This window comes from Genypterus blacodes, unplaced genomic scaffold (assembly GCF_046128005.1).
Source record: "Genypterus blacodes isolate CSIRO-AG114 ecotype Tasmania unplaced genomic scaffold, CSIRO-AGI_Gbla_v1 ptg000195l_1, whole genome shotgun sequence".
Classification (NCBI taxonomy): Eukaryota; Metazoa; Chordata; class Actinopteri; order Ophidiiformes; family Ophidiidae; genus Genypterus; species Genypterus blacodes.
This window is the reverse complement of record NW_027466995.1, coordinates 560,682-583,388: the sequence shown is the minus strand read 5'-3', so window position 1 is coordinate 583,388 and position 22,707 is coordinate 560,682. Positions and strand designations below refer to the sequence as shown.

At 45.6% G+C, this 22,707-nt stretch overlaps 1 protein-coding gene across 1 annotated transcript; it reads left to right on the top strand.

Annotated features, from left to right (window-relative positions):
- The first annotated feature begins 1,854 nt into the window (after nucleotides 1-1,854).
- On the top strand, nucleotides 1,855-5,173 carry emx2 (empty spiracles homeobox 2). The gene is made up of 3 exons (XM_076169329.1): nucleotides 1,855-2,236; nucleotides 3,326-3,510; nucleotides 4,948-5,173. The coding sequence occupies exons 1-3, from the start codon at nucleotides 1,855-1,857 to the stop codon at nucleotides 5,113-5,115; spliced, it is 735 nt and encodes a 244-aa protein (XP_076025444.1). The 3' UTR covers nucleotides 5,116-5,173.
- The last annotated feature ends 17,534 nt before the right edge of the window (nucleotides 5,174-22,707 follow it).

The window sequence follows — 22,707 nt, the reverse complement described above, 5'->3', positions numbered from 1 at the left end:
TTTATTATTATTATGTGTGACAAACTTGATTGATATTTACCTGGCAACTCATCCAAAATAACGGACTACCTTAAATAAATATTTGACGCCGCCATAATAAAAAAAAAACATTTCAACTTCAAACATCCGTAATTCCTTCGTGTCGATCATGTCACTGATGATACAGATGCTGGAATCAGGATATTCTCACTGTGCCAAATCCGGCTTTCCTCGTGTGTGTCTGTGTGTGTGTATGTGTGTGTTGCACAATTTCTGTGAGACGTTTGAAAAGCCGTTTCACACACTTGCCTTCACAATCATTCTCTGTATTTTATTCAACGGTTTAAAAATAATACATAACGTACATTTTGCTTAACCAGTAATTATGGATATAGACTAAACAGCGACGGGCGTTAATGGAAATAATAATAATAATAATAATAATAATAATAATAATAATAATAATAATAATAATAATAAATGTAGTCAACGTTTTGATTTAATAATTATAATAATAGTAATAAAGCAAATAGTGTGAGCAGACCTCTTTATCCCTTCTATGTCAAATTAGACGATCTAACCCTTATGTACGGGTTCTACCATCACTGCCGTTATAGCACACGTATTGCTGTTGATTGATCATTCTTCTATACTTTGTAACCTCTCTAGTCGAAGATGCCCGGTGCGCGCATACAGCTGTGTGTTCCCTCTCTCTCTCTCTCTGCGGGGCCCTTTGCTCTGCTCACACATCCGCATAGTCCCACAGCTACGAGCTCCTCCACAAAACACCTGCACATCTGCTCTTAAATCACAACTCTGTCATAATAGCAAATGTCTCAGTTCAATTTTTGAAGATCTTGTCTGCCTTAAAGCTTGTTTGTGTCTCCATACTTTCCCAATCCAGCTGGAATTAAAAGACGTCCTCCATTTCTAACCTAAAGAAAGAGTGGAAGCACGCAGAGAGGAACAGTTTGTACTCATGACCCCCATCAGAAAACCGATAGAAGAGTCAAAGGAGGAAATAAGTGTCTGAAGCCTCATAGCGCCAATGAAGCTGCAGCTAAACGAGCTTTATTGTCTCTAAATAGACTCCTAATGAATCTGATTGGATGTTTTGCAGTGTTGTTGTGTTGTTGTCATTTTAACACAATCAGCTGATGTAACTAACTAACAAGGCACGGGCCACATTTCCATCATTTAGCCCCGTGAACGACCGCGTTTCTCCCGCTGCAAACGAGTGTGTTAAATGTCCTGGAGACATGTGCGTGTGTGCGTGTGCGCGGAGACACACACACACACACACACTCTCTCTCTCTCTCTCTCTCTCTCTGTCGTTTTCGCTGTCTCTCTCTCTCCCTGGACGAATCCGTTCCGTGTTGCGCGTTCCGAGTCCGCCTCTCCGTGCCCCTGTTTCCCATTGACGCACTTTTTCAGCGTCTCTCTCTCTCTACTCTCTCTCTCTCTCCCCCCTCCACCCACCCACCCTCCTCCCTCCCTCCCTCCCTCCACCACCACCCCGCTCCCCACCTTAAGGCGAGCCGCGGCGGCAGCAGCGAGCCAATCACCATGCCACCCCGGCCTTCAGAGGAAGCTGTTTACGGGACCGCGGCGCTAATTAGGCTCATGAACTAACAAATCTGCCTGCACGGAAAGCGGCGAGGAAAGCGATCACATTCATGGATTAGTCCGGGACGAAGACGAGCGCTTTTTATTTTTTGGGGCTTTCCAGACGAGCTTTCGCCGCCGTTTGCCCCCCCTTCCCTAAACTTCTTTACCGAGCAGAAACTTTCCCCCTGCTTGGGTGTGGAGTATTTTCTAAGCGAGAGCGATCCGCGACAACTTCAACTGAAGCTGGGGAATCCGGACTATCAAACCATGTTTCAGCCTACACCCAAGCGGTGTTTCACTATAGAGTCTTTGGTGGCGAAGGATAATCCCGTCCCGGTGTCCCGGTCCGAGGAGCCCATCAGGCCGGCGGCTCTCAGCTATGCAAACACCGGCCAGATGAACCCCTTTCTCAACGGGTTTCACCCCGGCGGCAGGAGCGTCTACTCGAACCCGGACTTGGTGTTCGCCGAGGCGGTGTCTCATCCGCCCAACTCCGTCCCGGTGCACTCGGTGCCGCAGCACGCGCTGGCTCACCCGCTGTCCTCCTCGCACAGTCCGCACCCGCTTTTCGCCAGCCAGCAAAGAGACCCGTCAACGTTCTACCCCTGGTTATTACACAGATATAGATACTTGGGACACAGATTTCAAGGTAAGTCCGTTTGGGATCATTTTGACGCAGAAAATGCGCAGGGGAAAACGGTTTCATTCGTCCACCGAGAGCAGCTGTAAGATGGAGTTGACGTGTGTGAAGCTGTCGGTGCAATAACTGTAATGTAGCGTTGAGATATTTCGTTTAAAGTTGATCCATTTGATTGTTGAAGCCCGTTCGAAAAAAATATCTTGAAATAGGAAATAATATTCGTCTCGCCTCTGCAGTTTCTGCTGAAGGGAGAGAAAAAAATTGGAGTCCAAATTTGGGAATGATGCTCCGCTGATGGAGGAGCAGAAAAAATGAAAATAAACGTCAATTGAATTCAGAATATTTCGTTTATTTGCGATAAATTGCGGTTTAATTGCAGAGATGCTTTGGTTGCTTTTTTTTTAATTTAAGGGAGAGAGAAATTTAAATATTTGGGTAATTATTTGTCTTGCACACTGTTATTTTTTTCAGTTCAACCGAGGCAAATATTTGTTCATTTAATTTCTAATATATAAACTCCAAACGTTTTGTAATCTTTAAACGTTGTTTTTAATTAGCTGGTTTGGGCATTTTTAGAGTGTTTGTTTTTGCCTTCGTATTCTGACCAATTAGAGCACGTTGCTGCTATTTTAAAGGAATCTAGTGAGGGGAAATCCAAAGAGATTAACGTTGCTTGTATTTGCAATTTAAATGAAAATGTTGCTTGAATTTGATGACTTCTTAGTGTTTGCTGGGGTTAGTTTGGGGGCTAATTGAAGCCAGGCCCGTGCAGGGTGAGAGGTTATTCCTCTGCTCAGGCACCTTTGGGTTCTTTCTCTCGGCTCTGCTAAAGGTTGTGAGGCTGTAAAAATAATAATCGCAGGGATTTTTGAATATACACACATTCTCGATTATTCTACCTCTCTGTGTCGATAATAACCAACCTCTCAGACATAATAAGACATTTTCAGTCTCGCCGTCATTGTTATGCTGGCACGCAGGCCTGGAAAAGTTGCTGTGGAAATGTTTGCATGCCTCCTTCAATACAAAATGACACAAAAAAAAGAAAAAAGACATGAAACAGACAGTGACAGATGCTCCTCTTGTGCTGGTTTGCAGGTAATGAAACGAGTCCAGAGAGCTTCCTTTTGCACAACGCGCTGGCCAGAAAGCCCAAAAGAATCCGGACAGCGTTTTCGCCCTCGCAACTCCTGCGGCTCGAGCACGCATTCGAGAAAAACCATTACGTGGTGGGAGCGGAGAGGAAGCAGCTCGCCCACAGCCTTAGCCTCACAGAAACTCAGGTAAGACCCGTTTTTCCCCTTTATTTCACATTAACCTGTTATTTAAAGTCGAATAATAATGCACCTCACTGAATTGTATCGTTTTTGTAGAAACCTCAATGTCCTAAATGTTGTTTTAATTCGATTAATCGACACTATAAATGGATTCCTCCTCACCAAATATGCATTTGAAATATATGTTATTATAATTATTGTGATTTCTAACATGCCATGATGTGCCCCAGAGCTTCCAATTAATACTAATAAAACAGTGTTAACGATTATATTTAAGGAGTGCCACAGATCTTAACGATTAATTTAAAATAATCAGATAGTGTTTGTAGGCGCTAAAATGTTGTCAGGGGAGGACAGAGGCTTTCTGTTGGATCAAATCCACCGTCATTGTATAGGCCTAACCTCATTTCAGGAGGGGTTGGATTACTTTGTTTTGGGGGGTGAATGTTGCCTTTCGAAGCGAGGGTAAATTAACCAGTTAACCGTTTTATGGGCTCGGCCGATACAAAGAACGAGGATTCATCGAGAGTCCCTTTGCCATATTTAAGATGCTGTCGGAGCCCGTGTAGCCGCTGCCTTTTGTCCCCACGTCTCCTTTGGACGCGGGGCCTTTTGGAGGAGCTGAGGGGAGAAATGAAGCATCGCCTCCTTCAATTAGTTCACTGAAGGCAAATTAAACGCACCTCAACTGCCATTTAAAGATGCTATAAAAAGGCTGCGGGTGACAAAGCAGCGACAGACAATTGATCGATTTAAGACGTCGTGTATCCCCCACGGAGACGATTTAGTCGAGTGCGTGGACGGGTTTAAACACGTGGAATCAAATGATATATCTATATTTATTCTCCACTCACAGGCCAGGATGGGAGTAAGAAAAAAAAGATGATGTACTTAAAGATCTGACCTACTTTTGTTCAAAGTGTATCCAGACACCAAATATTTTGGTTGTAAAATTCATATTTGCTCCTGGTATTCGATCATTTATATTCTATTCGATTTTAGGAGGGAGTGTTTGAGAGTGTCGAGGAGGTATTCGTGTTTTTATTGTTATTAGAATTGAGTTTTCTGGCCCTTTAATGGGTTCTTTGCTCTTTGTACCGTTAAAAAAATAACATTAAAGTGTCAAAGGGGTGTGAGTAACAGGAGTGCAGGGTCGATGGAGGAAACACAGCCATGGATTCAAGCTTTCTTTCAAATATAGTAGATTAGTGTTGATTTTGGCGTTTGTTTGCTGTGTGATGATCACCGGCTGGAGGTCACAGTTTACCTTTTTTATTTCCACTGCACCACTGCCTGCTGTTTGGAGCCCTGCTGTCCAAACAATGTCTCCTTTTTCCCCCTTTTTACGCGCGGCTTTTACGCGCAAGCCAATCCCTGTTTATCGCGTGATACTGATCCAAGTCTTTTGTTTTGTTTTTGTTTTGTTTGCTTTGTGTCGTTCAGGTAAAAGTGTGGTTTCAGAACCGGAGGACGAAGTTCAAACGGCAGAAGTTGGAGGAGGAGGGCTCGGAATCTCAGTCGAAGAAGAAGGGATCGCATCACATAAACCGGTGGAGACTGGCGACGAAACAGTCGAGCCCGGAGGAAATCGATGTCACCTCGGACGATTAAAAGAAAAGAAAAAAAGACCTTGTGTGCGTCTGAGTGAAGGAGGACATGGACACAGGCCGCCGTGTAGAGACAGTGAGAGGGTAACAAGCCAATGTCACATTTCAGAACTCCGGAGATCGGCAGCTGAGGGTGAGAGAAACCCGACTGGTGGCTCCGCTGTCACCGTGGGTCCGTCAATCCGCGTCCAAACGACCCGGGACAATGTGATTGACAGTGTCTCAATTGTACCTGACCCCCTTCCACGCACCAACCACCACCACTACAAACCCATCACCCCCCCCCCCCCTCATTTTTTCTTCCCCCCCCCCCCCCAATTCACATTGGACGTTTGCACTTCAGATTTTGTTTTTTTAAATCAACGTTTCCACTGAAGATACCAAAACTCCAAACTGTTTTTGTATAACTTGAACTGCATGGTATAGTCTTTGCTTTCTCAAAGGAAAAAAAAACCCCAACAAAAATCAAATTTGTTTTTAATTCTATTTTCAAACAGAGATGTCGTGCTTTTTTTTTTTTCCTTTAAAAAAAAAGTGTGCAGTCTTTAATTAATGATTCTCGTGTAAAAGTGATTGTGAAAACATATGAAGTAGCGGTGCTGCGTTATAGTGTTTTATTTTTGTTTTTTAAAGAAAAGAGAACAAAGTGAATTTGGAAAACAACACATTCTAAAAATGGATCCGGCCACAGATAAAGTAGTTAAAGGGAAGGTGACGACATTCCCTTAACCGGAAGCTTTACTGTCGCTCTCTGTGGTTCCGGTCTGGTCCGGATGTGACCCTCCAGTCAAAGCTGCCACGAAGGACTAAAGGCAAGAATTGAGCAAACTTCAAGCACTGAGCGTATTCCATGTACAGAAATGCTAAAAGTTAATGTTTCTGTTAAACCCCTTTTACAGAATGTAAATAATTTTTGTGTTTGTGTTAAGTTTGCTACAATTTTAACACAAAGTATACTTCCAAGAAGTATGTAATTGTCAATATTTTGTCAATAAAGTTTTATCATAATGTCGCGCGCAGTAAAAGAATACGATTTTTTTTAATTGGTAGGCCCTCTTGCGCATGCGCGTACGGACAGAGCAGAGTCTTATATCATTGTGCCATCATTTCAAAGTAAAGTACAGTGACGTTTGGTGATTTGGCGCTTGGGTTGAAAAGAGAGGAAAATGCTGCAGCCTATAATTAGCCATTGTGTTGTCTGCGTGTGTGTGTGTGTGTGTGTGTGTGTGTGTGTGTGTGTGTGTGTGTGTGTGTCTGATAGAGATGGCATTAGTTTGATTTTTTTTTGGGGGGGGGGGGGGCTGCGTCTGCTCCGCTCCGGCTACAAAGAGTCCATACAAGCTTTTGTGAAAGTGCAAATCAGTTTAGCCAATTATCATGCGGGTAATATGAGGGGGAGAGGGGCTGCGGTGCCCAGTGGTCCACTTTAATCTCTTAATCCACGGATCCAAAGGGGCTTGGTTGGACATAATTTAGTACAATCTGACTACCGCTCACGACGCGATAAGGGAAGGGTGCAACGCGCCGCAAAATGGGATCTTTGTCCCCCCAAATCTTGTCTTGTAGGCTCCATCACGCTGCTGAAGGGAAACATAACGGGACTTGTTTAGCCAAAAAAAAGAGGAGAAGAGCTGAGGGCAAAAAGTAAAAAAAAGATGGACACAGGCAGGAAAATGATTCCATATTTACCCACAAACACACACACACACGCAGAGGAGGAAAGACAAAGAACTCCGAGTTTAAAATCAGACAAATGCGAACTGGATTATGATTTTTCTGGTCTTTTTTTTGTGGAGAATATAGAAGAACAACTTCTGCCTTGTTGGTGGTGTGAGGTGCGGATGTGTGTGTTGTGTTGTTTGGTGACGTAAGAAACAGCCTTTTTTCCTTGTTGTTGTTAGACTAAAACTATACAGGGAATTCTTAATCGGTCCATAGATTATAACAGCAATAAAAATCTTTAGAGAATACCATTAGCTTTAGAGTAAGAAGAAGAGAGAAAAAAACCCTAAAAGCTTTATTACAAACCCAGCTTTGAAATCGGGGGGATTAGAGGCCTGAAAGGGTCCCACAATAGTTAGAAGAAAAGGTTTCATGCTAATGAGGTTAATGCCCTTTGTATCTCCGGACTCCACAACTTCATTACTCCTATCTCGGGCAACACCGAGCGGCTCAGAGCCTCACAATCCACTCGAGCCTTTCCCCAACCCTGCCTGGAAAGAAGGATTTGATAGCGGCCCTGTTCAAACTAGATAATTATATCTTTTCAAGTTGGAATTAAGATAAAGAAAGTGCAGTGGAGGCGGTGAGCCTTGATCCGCCGCAAACAAATGTGGCGCACAGTCTCTCTCTCTCTCTCTCTCCCTCTCTCTCTCTCCCCCTCTGTGCGCCTTTATGGACGCGCACATAAGCAGCAGACACCCTCATTAGGGCTCAGCCGCGCTTTATTAAGGCTTTTACGCGTCTTGATTTGAACCCGGAATTGTTTTTTTTTTGTTGTTGATGTTTTTTTTTTTGTTTTTTTTTAATTCAGTCTCTTTTATGTCTTTAGGAAATAACTTAATTTCTGAGGATGTAAGAATTTTGCTGGTGAATGCGAATTGTTTTTAAATTACATTTCAAACTTTTCTCCTTTTTATTTTTCTATTTAATCATTATTTTCATCGTTGTAGTTAATATATTTACACTTAAAAACGTAGTAAAAAAACAACAACAACATAGGAAACCGTGCATGTTGCGTAATATGTATTATACTTTTACGGGTCCTTCAAAATTAAATGCACTGTACTGAGGGTCAATCAAGCGCAATTTGATAGGAATATAATCGGTTTGGACAAAATTAAAATGGTGTGTGTGCGTGTGTGTGTGAGTGAAATGGCGTGAAGCGGCTCCTGCTGTATCAGATTCTTCTCCTGGGCGGCCGTGCTGTGCGTTAAGTGCCAACATGGGGACCTCTGGTGACCCGCTTATCTAAACTTAAGCTTCTCTGCTGCGTTCACGGGCCATAAAAACCCCCATAAATCATCATAAATCAACTATAAACTTATCGACGCGCTCCCCAAAAAACAGATCTGATCATAGATATCAACAAACGAGCCAGTTCAACAAATTTGATGTCCCCCCTCTCCCTCGTTGCATTAAACATTTAGTCTGCAACCTGAAATGATTATCCGTCATTGAAAAGAGTAGTCAACCCCTATCAAGTGACCCCACTGACCCAAAACCTCTAATCTGCAATTAGTAGCTATAATTACGTCCGCTGACACCGCTAATGTGAATGGCGGCTCAGGAAGGCAACAGCTAGAAGACAGGCGAGTGTGTGTTTGAGTCAATTATTGATCGCGTTTGAAATCTTTGCAGTTGGGAAGCGAGAAGTGAGCGGGGGGCGAGTGAGGGAGCGAGTGAGGAAGGGAGTGAGGGAGTGAACCTCCTCTGGGTTGGATGATGGAGATGCGGACGCGCAACGTGGATCCTCGGAGGCCTTAACGCAACCACAGCGCACCATCATCATCACTCCTCCATCAGGTAACGCAAATACGCTTGTTTTGAAACTCTATTGGGGGCACTTGACGCCCCGCCTTCAAAATAAAAGCACGTCAGGATAAACTTGATCTGTCCTGTTTCACAAATTACCTCTGAAATTGATCCTTGAAACGGGAGAATGAAGCCTTACACACTATTCCCTTGGCCTTGACATAAGGTGCAGCGATAAATATACAACCCTAATGAGCAATTACCATACAATCACCCTCCAAATGGCTTACATCATAATAAATTAAACATCGCTGCCTTGGATTCAGTTTCTTTCTTTCTTTATTAATAACGAGGGAGGAGTTTGGAGCCATGATGTGCGGGGATGATTATGTTTTCCGAACGCAGCAATTTTCTATTTGCCATCGGCGACTGTCAGCACTTATTGACTTGAACGAGTCCACTGACTTTCTGCTGAAACTGCGCGAATGCTACATGAATTTAAATCCTCTGTTTCTTTAGTGGATAGATATTTTTTTTACTAACACTGGCGTCCTTTTATTCATATGTACACACACACACACACACACACACACACACACACACACACGCACACACACGCGCGCCTGTTGGTTGGGTTTAATTAGTGTAAATTGGATCGTTTCTGTTAAACTCTAAACTTCAAGTTAGGCAACTATTTACTCTGTATTTGGTGTGAAATCACCTCAAGTGCTGTAATTTATTGGAAAATGAAGAAGTGCTGGGTTGTTTTGAAACAGAAAAAAAGCCTGTATGATAGATACATATAATCAGAGTGAAACATCCATAGTGTCCATTTCTTATTGTCCCCGGTATCAAAATGAATGAATTGTGACAGAGGTTAGAGTTGTGGACACAAACCAAAGAGCCTGGCACCAAAATGTTATTGTTAACAGATTAATGAAGCCCAGAGCGACATAACAAGCAGCTCTCTCAGGCCTGTGTAGAGTTCCACCCCTGAGCCCTCGGGTCAACATGGACAACATTAGGACGGGGAGATGTCACAGACAAATGGGCTTTTTCACCATGAAATATTCATCCAGAGAAAGAAACACTAAACTTGTTCCACCTGCACAGACGTCTCTTTCTCCCTTCGTCCCTCCGTCTGTGTGCCTGTCCCTCACACACTCCAGGCTCCAGTCCTCTGCTCCGTGCATGCAGGGAGGCCTCACCACCTCCGCCGGATTGATTCACTATTCTCTCTCCCTGCTCTCGCTTTAATAAGGCTCCGGCGGTAAACATCTTTTTTTTTTCTCAAAGCGCCCATTAATATTCATTTGGCCCGGCTGCAGATTCCTAAGGTTTATTTTCTTTAATGAGGGAGGAATTTTGGCTGGTGTAATGTAATGCTGTTTCATTTGCATATAAGTGGCTTGTTTCCCCACACATGTGAAGTTCCAAACTGCAAACATTTTATAGCTTATATCTGCAACCAGCATTCCCCTCAGCGCTCTAATGTCTAACATATGGCCGACTGTACACCTGATAAAATACCTCAGGGGCCCTGCAGTTTGGAAAATCCTCAATTCGCTCCCTAAATAAAACAAACAATGGCCTCACTAAATATATCACATGTGCCTGCTGAACTATTTTGTGTCTGTTGACCTGCGAGTCCCCTCCCTCTTCATCAGGCCCCATGCAGCAGGTACTTTTGGAAGTAATACTACAGATTTGACCAGCTCTTGCTTTTTACCTGCTGCGGGCTAACAAGGCTTAGCAGGTCTATACGTTCGCTTTTTCGTGTCTGGTGTATACGTGCAGCATCCACACACACACACACACACACACACACACACACACACACACACACACACACACACACACACACACACACACACACACACACACACACACACACACACACACACACACACACACACACACACACACACTGCTGTCCAGGCTATAAACCCACCCACATGAAGGCTTCTCGCTCCGTTCCGTTCCGTGTCAGGATGTGATCGCAGCCCCCCGTGACATCAGCTCACATCTTCTGCTTTTAAAACTAAAAGCCCGGTTTCTCCCCTCGCTCTCTTTTCATCTCTTGCAAAAGTACGGTAAATGTGGCTACAATTAGAGGTGAAACGTAATATAATCTCTAGTGTGTGTGCATGCCTGTGTGTGTGTGTGTGTGGGTTGCAGAACAGACAGGTGAAATTATGGGCACCTGTTCTGCTTGGCCTTGCCGTGCACCCCTCCTGTCTGTGAGTTTCTCCCTGTGTCTCCCCCTCTTGGTCGCTGCGAGAGAGGAAAATCTGCCCCCAAAAAACATGAAAGATCAAGTTACTGTGGGCTGAGTCTGATGGCCGCTGAGTGCTCAGTGTCTGGAGAGCCAAGCGGTGTAAACTCATAGTGGACGGGGACTCGAGCTGCTGCAGTGCGTCGAGTCTCAACTATTCAGTCTGGAGCCTCGTGTCCATTTGCAGAAATGTGAGAGAAAAGGGTTTTATTCCTGTTATTTCTCAGTCAACTTCTTCCCCTGGTGCTTGACTTGGACGTTGGACTAACAGCTGTTCTGATCAAGATTTTGTACGCAAAAGTGAATTTAGCTTTTTGGCACATTTGGCCGTATTTTCCAGTAAATTACCGCGACCATCAGTTTAAAACAGCAGAACAGAAGATACGCATGACAACACACACCATTAGAGGTGCAGTGTAGGGCAGGCACGCACACACACACGCACACGCACACACACACACACACACACACACACACACACACACACACACACACACACACACACACACACGCACACACACACACACAGGGATATAATGACACTTATGGTAACTCGTGGCGTTCCTGTGTTCTATAACTACACTCATTGTCTGTGCGAGCGCTCCTTCGTCTCTCTCTCTCTCTCTCTCGTGCCAGCTTTCATTCGCTTTTCACGCAACCTTCCAGTTATTTGTGGCATCGGAGCGAAGCGGTGCCAAGTCTCTGGTTGGGTCATGTCATAATGTCCTCCCCCCCCTCCTCCTGCACAATACAAGCTTTAAGTTGGTTTTAACGTGACTAATATTCACAAACAATATTTGCTGTGGGGGCGTTGTGTGTGTGTGTGTGTGTCTCTGTGTGTGTGTGCATGAGTGCATATGTGCGTTTGTGGGCAGGCAGTGGGCATCTTAACATTCTCCGTGCTGCTTAGTGGAAAATGGCTGTTCATCGCGTATTACCAAAGAGTCTGTGGGTTTGTTTCAAGTCGCTGGATGTCCGGGCTTGTGGGAACAAACATTTTGATTATATATTGAGCACAAACACCTCGCTGAGAAGTGGTTACGTATCATTAACCTGAAGGACTGAAGGCTCCACGAGGCAGCAGGAATACAACACGAGCTGGAGGAATAGGAAGTGATGGAGAGGGAGGGAAATAGAGAGAGGGAAAGAGAGAGAGAGAGAGTGTGGTAAGAGATGTCTGAGCTGAGTTTGAGATGTGGTGTTTATCACTCAGTGCAGGCAAACTCAAAGATCTGCAGTTCTTGTCAAGTTTCAAATGAAATAATATAGAGAAACCTTAGAGAAGTGAAGTTTTTCTCGAATTCAGAAATGCCTTAAAACCACTTGAGTGTCTGCACTTCCTGTTTATGAAGGTGAGAAATTCAGCTTTGGCTTGTCGGTGCATGAAGCTCGCTAAGAGTCAAGCAGACAAACGCACGGACACGATGAGGACCTAACAAAATAAATTCAAAACTGGATTCATAAAGTTAAGATTAAGGTTTTTCCTTTCTGAAAAGTAGTGTAGAGGACACGTTACACAAAATGGACTGAAGCGATGTTCCAGAGCCTTAAACGACTGCATGAAGTCACTGGAGGCTCTTGAGTAAATGTACAGCAGTTACCTCTGCGTCTGGCACCTCAGCCTACACATACATCATGATTAAACCTTAAAGAAAACAGGATAGAACGTGTTTTATATGTTCCGTGCTTAAAGGTGGGACTGTAGCGTGTCTGCTCTGCCTGACAGGCGGTAAATGATTGGTACCATTCAGTCTGTGACATCTATTATTGACCAATGAACACCCTGCACACTGCCACGGAGGAAGGAACCCAAAATGATCCTGGTTAATCATCGTCTCCCATTCACTCATGATGTCCTCGCCTTGTGCCTGCAGAGCTTAGCCATTGCAGCAGGAGGAGGAGGAGGAGGAGGAGGAGGAGACGCCAACACTGTCTCACAATCTCAAGTGGACATTTTCAGAGAGCTGCCTTCTAATTAATAACGAAGCATAACTTCCTGGCGGAGCGGTTTATGTAAGCTGAAGGTGAAATGATTGCTTCTCCAGCAGCAGCCCCAGACTTTGAAGTTCAACCAGCGGTGGTGTGGAGCTCCCCGCCATCGACGGGGTTACGCCGCACTCCATTATGCATTAAGCAGCAACCGAGAAGTGATCTGTGCTTCACCTAACTCTAACTGCTGGTAATGCTGGCTGGCTAAAGTGCTTCACACCGGGTAATTGCATGCAGCGTGTACACAGAAATGACTGGCAGGGGGGCGACTTTGAAGCCTCTCCGATGAGATGCGGTGGTCCTCACCTTCTCGTCATTTCCTCCGTCACGTTGCGGAAGTGACAAGAGGAGACGCGGTCGCCGGAGCCCCTCCTGGTGCGGCCTCGTGTGTTTATAGGTGAGGTACGACGGCGGCGGGGCCTTGCGAGAGCTTCAGGTTATGTTCTATTTGAAGGTGAGGACGTGGCACATCAGACCACTTCACACATGAAAGGCGAAGGCAGTGTAGGATCCATTTAAAGCCCGGGCACCTCTCCTAGCCTGGATCTGGCTGTCCTTTTACGGGGCGACTCTAGAGGCTAGTTAAAAGGTGTCTGATTCCCACCATGAATCTAATTAGATCTCTGACTGAGGTCTTAACATCTCCTTTAAGAAAAAAAAAGGAATAAGGTGCAAAAGCGGCCCACCCCTCCCCTCGCCTCCCCGCTGCACCTTGGCCCGAGCCGTCCCCCTGCTCCCTCCTCTCCTGCAGAAAAACAAAGTCCTGCAGGCTAATGAAGTTTGTAATTAAGGAGATTCTGTCAGGGCTGAATGAGTAATTAGGACGCCGTTTCTCAGGGGTGTTAATGGTGGTCAGGCTCAGTGGAGCACAGGCTGTGCGCACGGCCAAAGAGAGAGAGAGAGAGAGAGAGAGCGAGAGCACCCTTTCATACGCCGCCATGAGACGAAGAGGAAGAGGAGGGGCACGGTCGCTTCGCGCTATTCGAATTTAGATGGTAAAGCGCGATCGTTAACTCTTAAAGCCACGTTTTGTAGATGTTTGGAGACGTTTGCATCTCTCTCTCTCGCTCTCTCTCTCTTCTTATAGATGACGGGCGTATCTATGGAAACAGTGGATTTGTTACGCCAATAACTCGCTATAGATTTCCGATTGTGTCTGTGTTTGCGAAATCAGATATCATTTGAGGGAATATGGCTGAGGGACAGGGCCGCGCTCTGTTCTCGGTGAAGACATCTCCGTTCTAATTATCACATTTACTTCAGATTGGTTGACTGTGCGGCTGATAAAGAAAGTTCACCTGGCCTCAATTAACTATATTTATCTCAGATTATCCTGCCGTGAGATTTCTGCTCTGGCGAAAAGATTAGCGTTATTAAGAGCTGGATATGCGGGATGAATACGTTGGCAGACAAAGTGACATCTTTTTAAGGAGGAGAAATTAAATAAATGAACTGGGAAACACAAAGAGGCGGTTACGCGTTCTGGGGATTCTCCGCCAGCGCACGTTTCCATTCTGCAGCCGCTCGTTTGCTCATTTACTCATTTACTTTACTGCTGATATGCTCTTTTCATTTAGACAACAAATTAAAAAAGTAGATTTGCAGAGCTCATACCTCCGCCAAGGCCGGGCAAGCCTGCAAAACGTTTTTTCTGATAATATGCTGAGCCTAAAGAGAAATAAATGACTATAATGAACTGCATATATTTCTGTAACTATACTTAAAGATACATGAATATTGTTTGCATGCTATAGTTGTGTCCCGTGTCAGATCTTATAATTTAGTCTAATAGATGTTGAAATTATGCAGATTCTGACCAAATTGTGCCGATTGAGAGTCTGTGCCTGATTTGTTTTCATATTTCACATTTTAAGAGGGTCTTCCCTGGGTCACATCCCAACGATCCACTATGTTTGGTCAAAATTGGTTCAAACAAACAAACAAATAGACTGAAAACATCACCATGGCAATTCAATTAGATGAATCCTATCGTCCTAAATATGGTAAAACAGCATCAATCATGTTATGGTGCCTATAACTCCATGTTATTGGGCAGCTAGAGCTCAGTTATCACCCAGATGGGAGCAGATGAGTGTGTTTACAGCGGCAGGACGCAGTGGAAACACTTTCTTATGAGGTGGAGCACTTTGATCTTTGGTTAACCTTCTCCAAAATGATTCACACTGTTTAGACTGGAGGTGTCCCGCTGCAAGGCACAACACCTGGGCTTTGAACCCGTGACCTGACATCAGAGTGCACCGGCTGAAGCCTGGCTGCCCCCGCGCTCAGCTCCGGGATCAGCGCGGACAGACAAGCCTCAAGACTCTTCATTTCCTGTTTCGCCTGCAACCAGGCTGAAAAATGCTACCTGTGTTTTCAGGTAATATAATCAGCATAACGTGACCTTCATGAGGACAACATGTCGCAGCCACACACACACACACAGACACACACACTAGAGCACAATGTTTTCTTTGCAAACTCTTAACAGCTTCGTTAGTTCTAATCAGAGGGGAAACTGGTGAATTTGTTGACCATCCTGAGCTTTAATCTGTCTATCTTGATCTTTCTAATCATCTAAGAGAAACCATCTCGGCTGCAGACTCATTAGGGGTTAAGTAGAGCAGGTGTTTGTCAGTTCCAGGCAGACCTACGTGGACGAGGCCTATTTCGCAGGGAGGCCGCACTTCCTCACATTTGTCTTTGGCCAAATTGCTGCGTGGAGTGGAGGCTCTGCCCGGCCCATCCCTCATCATCCAACCTGACCTCTCTCCTCTCAGCGCTGCAGGCACGGCTGGAGATAAAAAAAAAAAGCTGGAAAAACGTCTGTAGGAATCCAAAATATTAGTGGTTGTAAATCAGCCCCCAGTGGCCTATGAATAGCAATTATCTTTTTTCGCGCTAATAAATCCCCGCAGTCACAGATAAGATGGTTTCCCTTCCTAACCTGCAGTAAAAACAGCGAGGTATTGAGCAAGCGAGTGGGAGGGGTGCGGCAAATAAATGAGGGATCTTTAGCCGCGGATTACATTCAGTCAGGAGAGAAAATATGTCGTCTTTTGTGCGGCGGTATATCATGTGTGGGCCGAGAGAGAGAGAGGGGGAAACGCGGCATTATCACAAGACTTTGGGAATTCAGATGATATCAAGAGGCAAGCTGGAGCTCTTATCGGCGCCTTATCGATACCTGCTAAACACGATTCACTTCAGCGCTCAGCCGGTCGCACCTGGTGAGGAAGCGGTGGTGGAAATGTCAGGGGGGGGGACGCGGTGATTGATAGTAAGCGACAATCATGTGAGGGCAACGTCCTTGATTTTGATCTGTTGTGGAGCGCTAAAAGCTCAAACGGTTTAGAACTAGGATCACTTAACCAGGACGAGTAAAGCTGATATTAGAGGTCAGAGCTGGACTAAAGTTGCATTGAATTGGATTAAATGAAGTTGCAAATTGAAAGTGAGCCACCGAAATGCAGAACACAAAGTTTCTACGCTGAGCTGAAGAACTTGCGATTCATTTTCATTCGCATTGATATTTTCTGCATTTGAACGCTGATGTTTCGCGGTGGAGATCGGTGCGTCTGCTGTGCATGTTAAAGGCTCAGAGCAAAGCGTCCTGAGAGTTGCACCTCTGCTCTCCGCCGGGACTCACAACACTCTGGGCTCCTTTATGGCCGTCGTCCACATAGGAGAAAAACACGCCGCAGCCAAGTAATCAACAGCGGAGAGGTTTTTCCTCTTTAAGGTGACTGAACCCGTATTCCGAGTAAAGACTTTCGCTCACCTCATTACGCTCGCTCACACACTAGATACATAATTATCCCTGAGAGGATAGCCAGTGCTAATACAAATTAGAAAGATAATTAAGCTACTGAGACTGGCCATAGCATCTCCCAGAGTATTGGACCCACAGAACCATTATAGAGAATTAGAGCCTTTGTTTACAGTCACAACAAGAGCCTTTTACCAGTGGCCGTGTTTGTCAGACGCCTCGTATAACAGACAACGTGACTCCACGGGTTCACGTCCCCCGCTCATTAAGTCGGGGGTGTTACGTCAGTTTGAGTTAGAAATGGAGAACAGACGCGAGATAATATACATTCCTTTTCTTGTTGCCTATAGAAGATGGAGATGAAGTCTATTTCAGAGAAGAAATTCAGTCTTTAAAGCTGCTTAAACGCCTCCTGGAGGTGAAACGACAGCAAAACAATACATCGGAGTGTTTTCTTCGTTGCTGTTTACATCGTGTGATGTACGAGGGCGACAAACGTACGCGTGCGCTGTCCCGTCTGAGTCACGATTAAATCAGGGCTGGACTCTGCGGTGGAAATATGTGGAGAGAGGAGAGAGAGAGAGAGATAAGTACACACAGCTGGATGCGTTTTACAGCGGAGTGCACACAGTGTGAGGCCGTCATGTAAACGCAGATCAACACGTACCAGCAGACGCACAAAGTAACCCAGTAGATTAGCTCAAGTACTGCACTTAACTTCATACTTTACTAAAAAATTGAGTTATGTGCAAACTATTCATGCACAATCCTTTGTTATTATTGCCTTATTGTGTATATTTGTGTATATTTAGACATCGTAGTAGTTTACTTTTACTGCATTTTAATTTTGCATATAGGACAACGTATTTTCCATTTCAGCATCAGGGTTTTTACTTGAACTTAAATCAGAGATTTGTGTACTTCCTCAACAACTGTGTGCTGGCCGTCGCAGAAGTACTGAGCAGAGGACAACATGTGCAGTTGTTGGGGGGAATAGTCCAGAAGAAACGTTGTCTGGGGTCAAGGCTTGTCTGTGTGTTGCTGTGGCGAGGGAGCGTAGAAGTGAGAGGAGCACGCCGCCGCTGGTGTGTGTGTGTGTAAGAGTGTGTGCCAGCTCGGCCTCCTGCGGTTTCACGCATAACAACCATTGCGTGTGCGCGGCTCTAAGTAAAGCATTGATTTAAGAGGGTACTTCTTCTTTCCACAGCTTTAGCAAAACAAGCCCCTATGTTTGGATAGACCCGGTAAGCAGCTCACTGACCTGAGCAACGGGTCAGATTAAGTTAGACCCCGACCCCCCCCTCCCTACGCTGGCCCCCCTTTTGCTTCCCTCCCTACCAGCCTGACACAGAATGAGGAAAAAGGGAAAGTGCTCTTCAGGCCTGGCAGCCAGGTCAGGGGAGTTGCTCAGGAAAACAGGAAACTGACAAAAGAGACAAATGACAGGTCTCACCCGACCACGGGCCTTTAAGCACTTTGCCACAAAGGCTCATCATGCGTAATTACAGCGGGAGCCGTAACGAGAAAAAGCCTTTCAATATCAGAGGATGTGTGACTTTTTGCATTTTCAGGAGGATCTTTTCTCTGAATATTCTCTCAGACTTAAATGAGAGTTTCCACTTGTTAGCTAACGGCGGCGCTCACCTTAGTCAATCTGTTACCACTCTCACTAGCCCGGGATCAACCTGGAACAATCACCTCTGAGGCAGCTGCTGTGGTTTGTCCTCACCGCAGCAAAGCCGTTCCATTTAATCCGCAATTAAAAGAAACATTAACTGTGTGTGTGTTTGTGTGTGTGTGTGTGCGTGGGTTTCATTGGTGAGCCACAAAGCAAACATTGAGACATGGTAACAGTCTCAACTGATATTATCTATTGACAATGAGTCAGTTATATATTTCCTCTGCCGTGTGTGTGTGTGTGTGAGAGAGAGTGAGAGAGAGAGAGCGAGAGAGAAAGAGAGAGAGAGAGAGAGAGAGAGAGAGAGAGGGGAAGCAGGGTCAGAGTAGAGAAGCTGCTTTCGAGGCCAAAGGGAAAGATAAGCGGGGGGGAGTTAGAGGCTGTGTGTGCGTGTGTGTGTAGGGGGAGTGGGGGGGGGGGGGGGGGGGGGCACAATCAGTGAGCGATCTGGGGCGGCGTTTAGTGGCGCTGTAAGATCTGCTAAACTAGCCCTAATTTCCCCTGTTGTAGGAGATGTGTGAGTGGAGGTGGAAAGGGGCAGGGGGAGGAGGAAGAGGAGGAGGAGGAGGGGGGGGGGGGGGGGGCCCTTTGGTCTGTCAGAGGGGAGTTAATCTGAACCCGGGGCAGCACGTTCACTTTTGATGGAGGCCAGAGATAGGACAGCGAGGAGGAGGAGGAAGAGGGGGGAGGAGGAGGAGGAAAAGGCTCGGGGAGGATGAAAGATCACCCACACCTGCGAGGGGCTGCCGAAAGTTACAACTCACTCAAAGGGGCCTTTCTGCCGCCGCTCCATTTGTCAAGGATGATGATGATGGGGAGGGGGGGAAGAGGAAGGGGGAAGAAACGATGGCCGGCCATAGAGAGCTTCACTCCGTTTGCCGGCCGCATAAAGATCACATTGATTTGTCCTCGTGCTTATGTGGCTTTTACAGAACAAAACAAACCTTCAAAAGCAAACATCTGGACAAAGAAGAGCTTTACTACATTCTGTCATCATTTTATTCTTAGGCGATTACACTGCGGTGAAGAGCACAAACACACCAGAGGGAAATTGAAGCTCACTATTTTCTACCGTCCAAGCAATCCCCCATAATCCTCTTTGGAGGGACGTATGAAGCAGCGCCCCCTTGAGGTTGGCCGTCGCTGACCTGCGTCTCCCTGTCACGCTCCACAACGCTTGTCCGCATTCGTCAATCAACTCCTAACGCGCCGCCCGTTGACCTCGCCGCCGCGGGGACATCGCCGATCATTTACAGCCACAATGGGTGTTGTGATGTGGCGTCTAAGTCACTAATTGCAGTACACGCTACAGAACATTGACTCAGGCACTACACTTAAGTTCACTTAAGTACACTTTGCAGGTAATTTGTGCTTCTTTCTACTTCTAATCCTCCACGTTTCAGAGGGAGACGCCTGTACTTGTGATACACGTTGCTTTTTTCAAGGTTTCGCAGGTTTCAGAGAGTGAAAGACAAAAGAGAAGTGTGTCCTAACGAAGTCCAAACTTGAGATAAATATGGATCCCAAACCTTTTAGCTCCAATCGTTTCATTACTTCAGTAATTTAACACTGCAGGAGCCGTTGGTCATCATAAGTACTTTTACTTTACTGAGCACTTTCAATAATTTGTCTGGAGCCTCTATGATTTAACCCTAAAGCTTCATCATGTTTAAAGGGACGATGACCCCGGTGTCTAACTCTAAGTAATCGGACCCATAGCTCATCTCTGTGGGCAGGTGCAGGACAAAAATATCACACATTTGGGAGTTTTGGAAAGGCATCCAGAGTGTTTATCACCGACGTCAGTAAGGCGCTGGTTTGTAGGATCGTTCCCCTTGTCGCTCGCTGTGTGTTTGTCCTTTCTGCTCTGCGCCTCAGCTGGCCGCACATCTGGATCCGAGGCCGCAGGAGGCCCAGTCAGAAAACACACATGCACGTGATCGCCGGTAAGTGTGTGTGCATGTATATTAGACGTGGGGCTTGTGCGCGGGGTGCAGGTGGGTGGGGCTGCATGTACGGGCATATAGAAAAGGTAAACGCTCTCTGTGTCCCAACATGACGGGGGTGAATTCCCAGGTAGAGGTAGCGGCTCATAAACACAAACATATGGAGGGTGAAGACTCGTAAAGATTTAGTTGCCGTTGCTCCCGGAGTCAAACGTATTCTATGATACAGCAAAATCTGTGAATTATTATCCAGACATGGGGAATAAGTATCTCTTCTCCAGAAGAACGAGACAGGCTCCCTGCTGGGAATCCCACTGATTGTGTTGTAGGCGCACGTATTTTAAACGGGTCACGTTAATCGTGAACCCGTGTTAACATTTCCGAGATGTTTTTCCGAGTGAAACATGCGCTTTTTGACATTCCTGCTGAATGCATTAGCTTCATCTGCGACGCTGAGAGAGAGAGAGAGAGAGAGAGTGAAAGAGAGAGAGAGAGAGAGAGAGAGAGAGAGAGAGAGCGCCAAACTCAAACCTGGAATGTTTTTGTGTGAGCGCAGTTTTGAATTTTCATGCTTTTGAATTGGGACTTGCAAATCTATTTCCATATGTTCGGCCGGAGCAGGAGTTTAGAGGGCGGATGTAGAGTATTTAAGTGCGAATCCTGTTCTTAATGGCGTCCGTTCTAATCGGAGCCTCGTCTGTGTCGCAACAACCTTTCCAGCATATTGGGAACTTGTGCAGCTGGGAAACCTGGAAACATTTTTAGTTCCCTGCTCGCTGAGGGTTTCAGGAACGCCAGCTTCCCCAGGCAGACAGCCGGCATTTCTAAATAATGTTTACATTCCTCAATAAATCGATTTACAGTTGCAAAATCGATCACATTAAGATGTATACACTTCATCCAAGTGCAGGTAAGCTTATTTATCGACTGTCGTACGGAAAACTCTGCAAGGTTTGTTTGCAGAGAGAGTGGCTGAGGGGCGTCACCAGAAGGTCAGATGTTAGGTGCTAAGTGGTCCGTGTATTTCAAGTTCTGGGTGAAGCAGTTTTCTGTTTTACTTACAAATAGACAAGAGAATGAAAGAGAACCTGTGAGATTGCTGTGCTGTTGGCTGTGCTGAGGCAGGAGTGCAGGCTGGTGTTAACCTGTGGCTCCAGGCTGTTGCTGAATTTTGCAAGAGCAGATGAAGTTTGGGAATTCCAAGCCAAGTTGACGGTTCACCGACTGTCCACTTTATAATGACATATTGTTGTGAAAAAAAAGTGAACGCGAGCGGCACTCAGATCGCATTTCACGCTCGAGGCCAATTAAGATCACCTGGAAGAATGTCAACTAGCTATGTGAGCGCCGCTGCTGCTTAGTGACGGACTCGACTTAACCTTTCACATTAATGCACCAAAGAATGCATTCTTATTGTGCAGCTATTTAGCCAGCATGTGGTCAACAATGTTCTTGAACATTTAAAAACAAAAGGCTTGTGGTGAAAAATAAAAGGTATACCTGTGCACCCTCAAGCCTTTTGCAGCCGTGAGCCTTGTCTTCACTTCTAAACTGGATTAAATGACAGATTTAGCACCAAACAACACTGAAAGCCCGTGTTCACCTTTGAGGCCAGAGCAGCCTTCCTCCTGCACACTCAATCACAGTGATTGTGGACAGCTAACTGGGTGTGAGAAAGTGTTGCTGGGATATTTCACCACATGGAGGGAAGACCAATTGTGTGTACAGCACCATCTCTGCAGGGATTAGTCGTGCCATTAAGTGGCAATGAGTTGCCATGGGGGGGCCACATCTCCTGCTCCCTCATTAAATCCTCAGCAGCTGCCCTTGATCGCAGCTCGCCTCTGCCACTGTGCTGCACCATCAGCACCCTCGCGGCACCCACAGTGCCAGTCTAGGACCCTTAACCTCCCCTTCATGAAATCTCTGTCACCAGCTTCAAGGAAGCTTAATTACAGGCTGTTCTCAACATCACACTGACTTCTTTTATATGCTCTGCAAGACAAATACAAACGCTGCAGCTTTACAAAAATATATATTTAGTGTAGATTTACTGTGTTTTGAAATGTTCTGCTCTTACAGAAACATGTACAGCAGGTTGTTCGGTTGCTTTTTCGCCGTCCTGCATGGAATGCTGTCCTACTGGTGTGTATTCAAGACTGTGTTTAGTGCCGTACTCAGCCAGATGCTGCCTTGTTGGTCTCCTGGCTCAGCTCTTCTTGTTGCTCTAATATAATAAGTACAGCCAAAGGACAGTATGTTCATTCACGATTGATTACAAAATGAATCCAACGTCCAAGCATAGATGTGTGAGGAAATAAAGAGTGTGTGTGTGCACGTGGGCCAAGCTGCATGGTGCGATATAAAAAGGAACCCATAAATATTCCAGGGATCTAAACAGCTTTTGAACAGGGGAGACAGAGGTGTGTTCAAACACTACCCACAATGCCGTGCCTGAGGCCTTG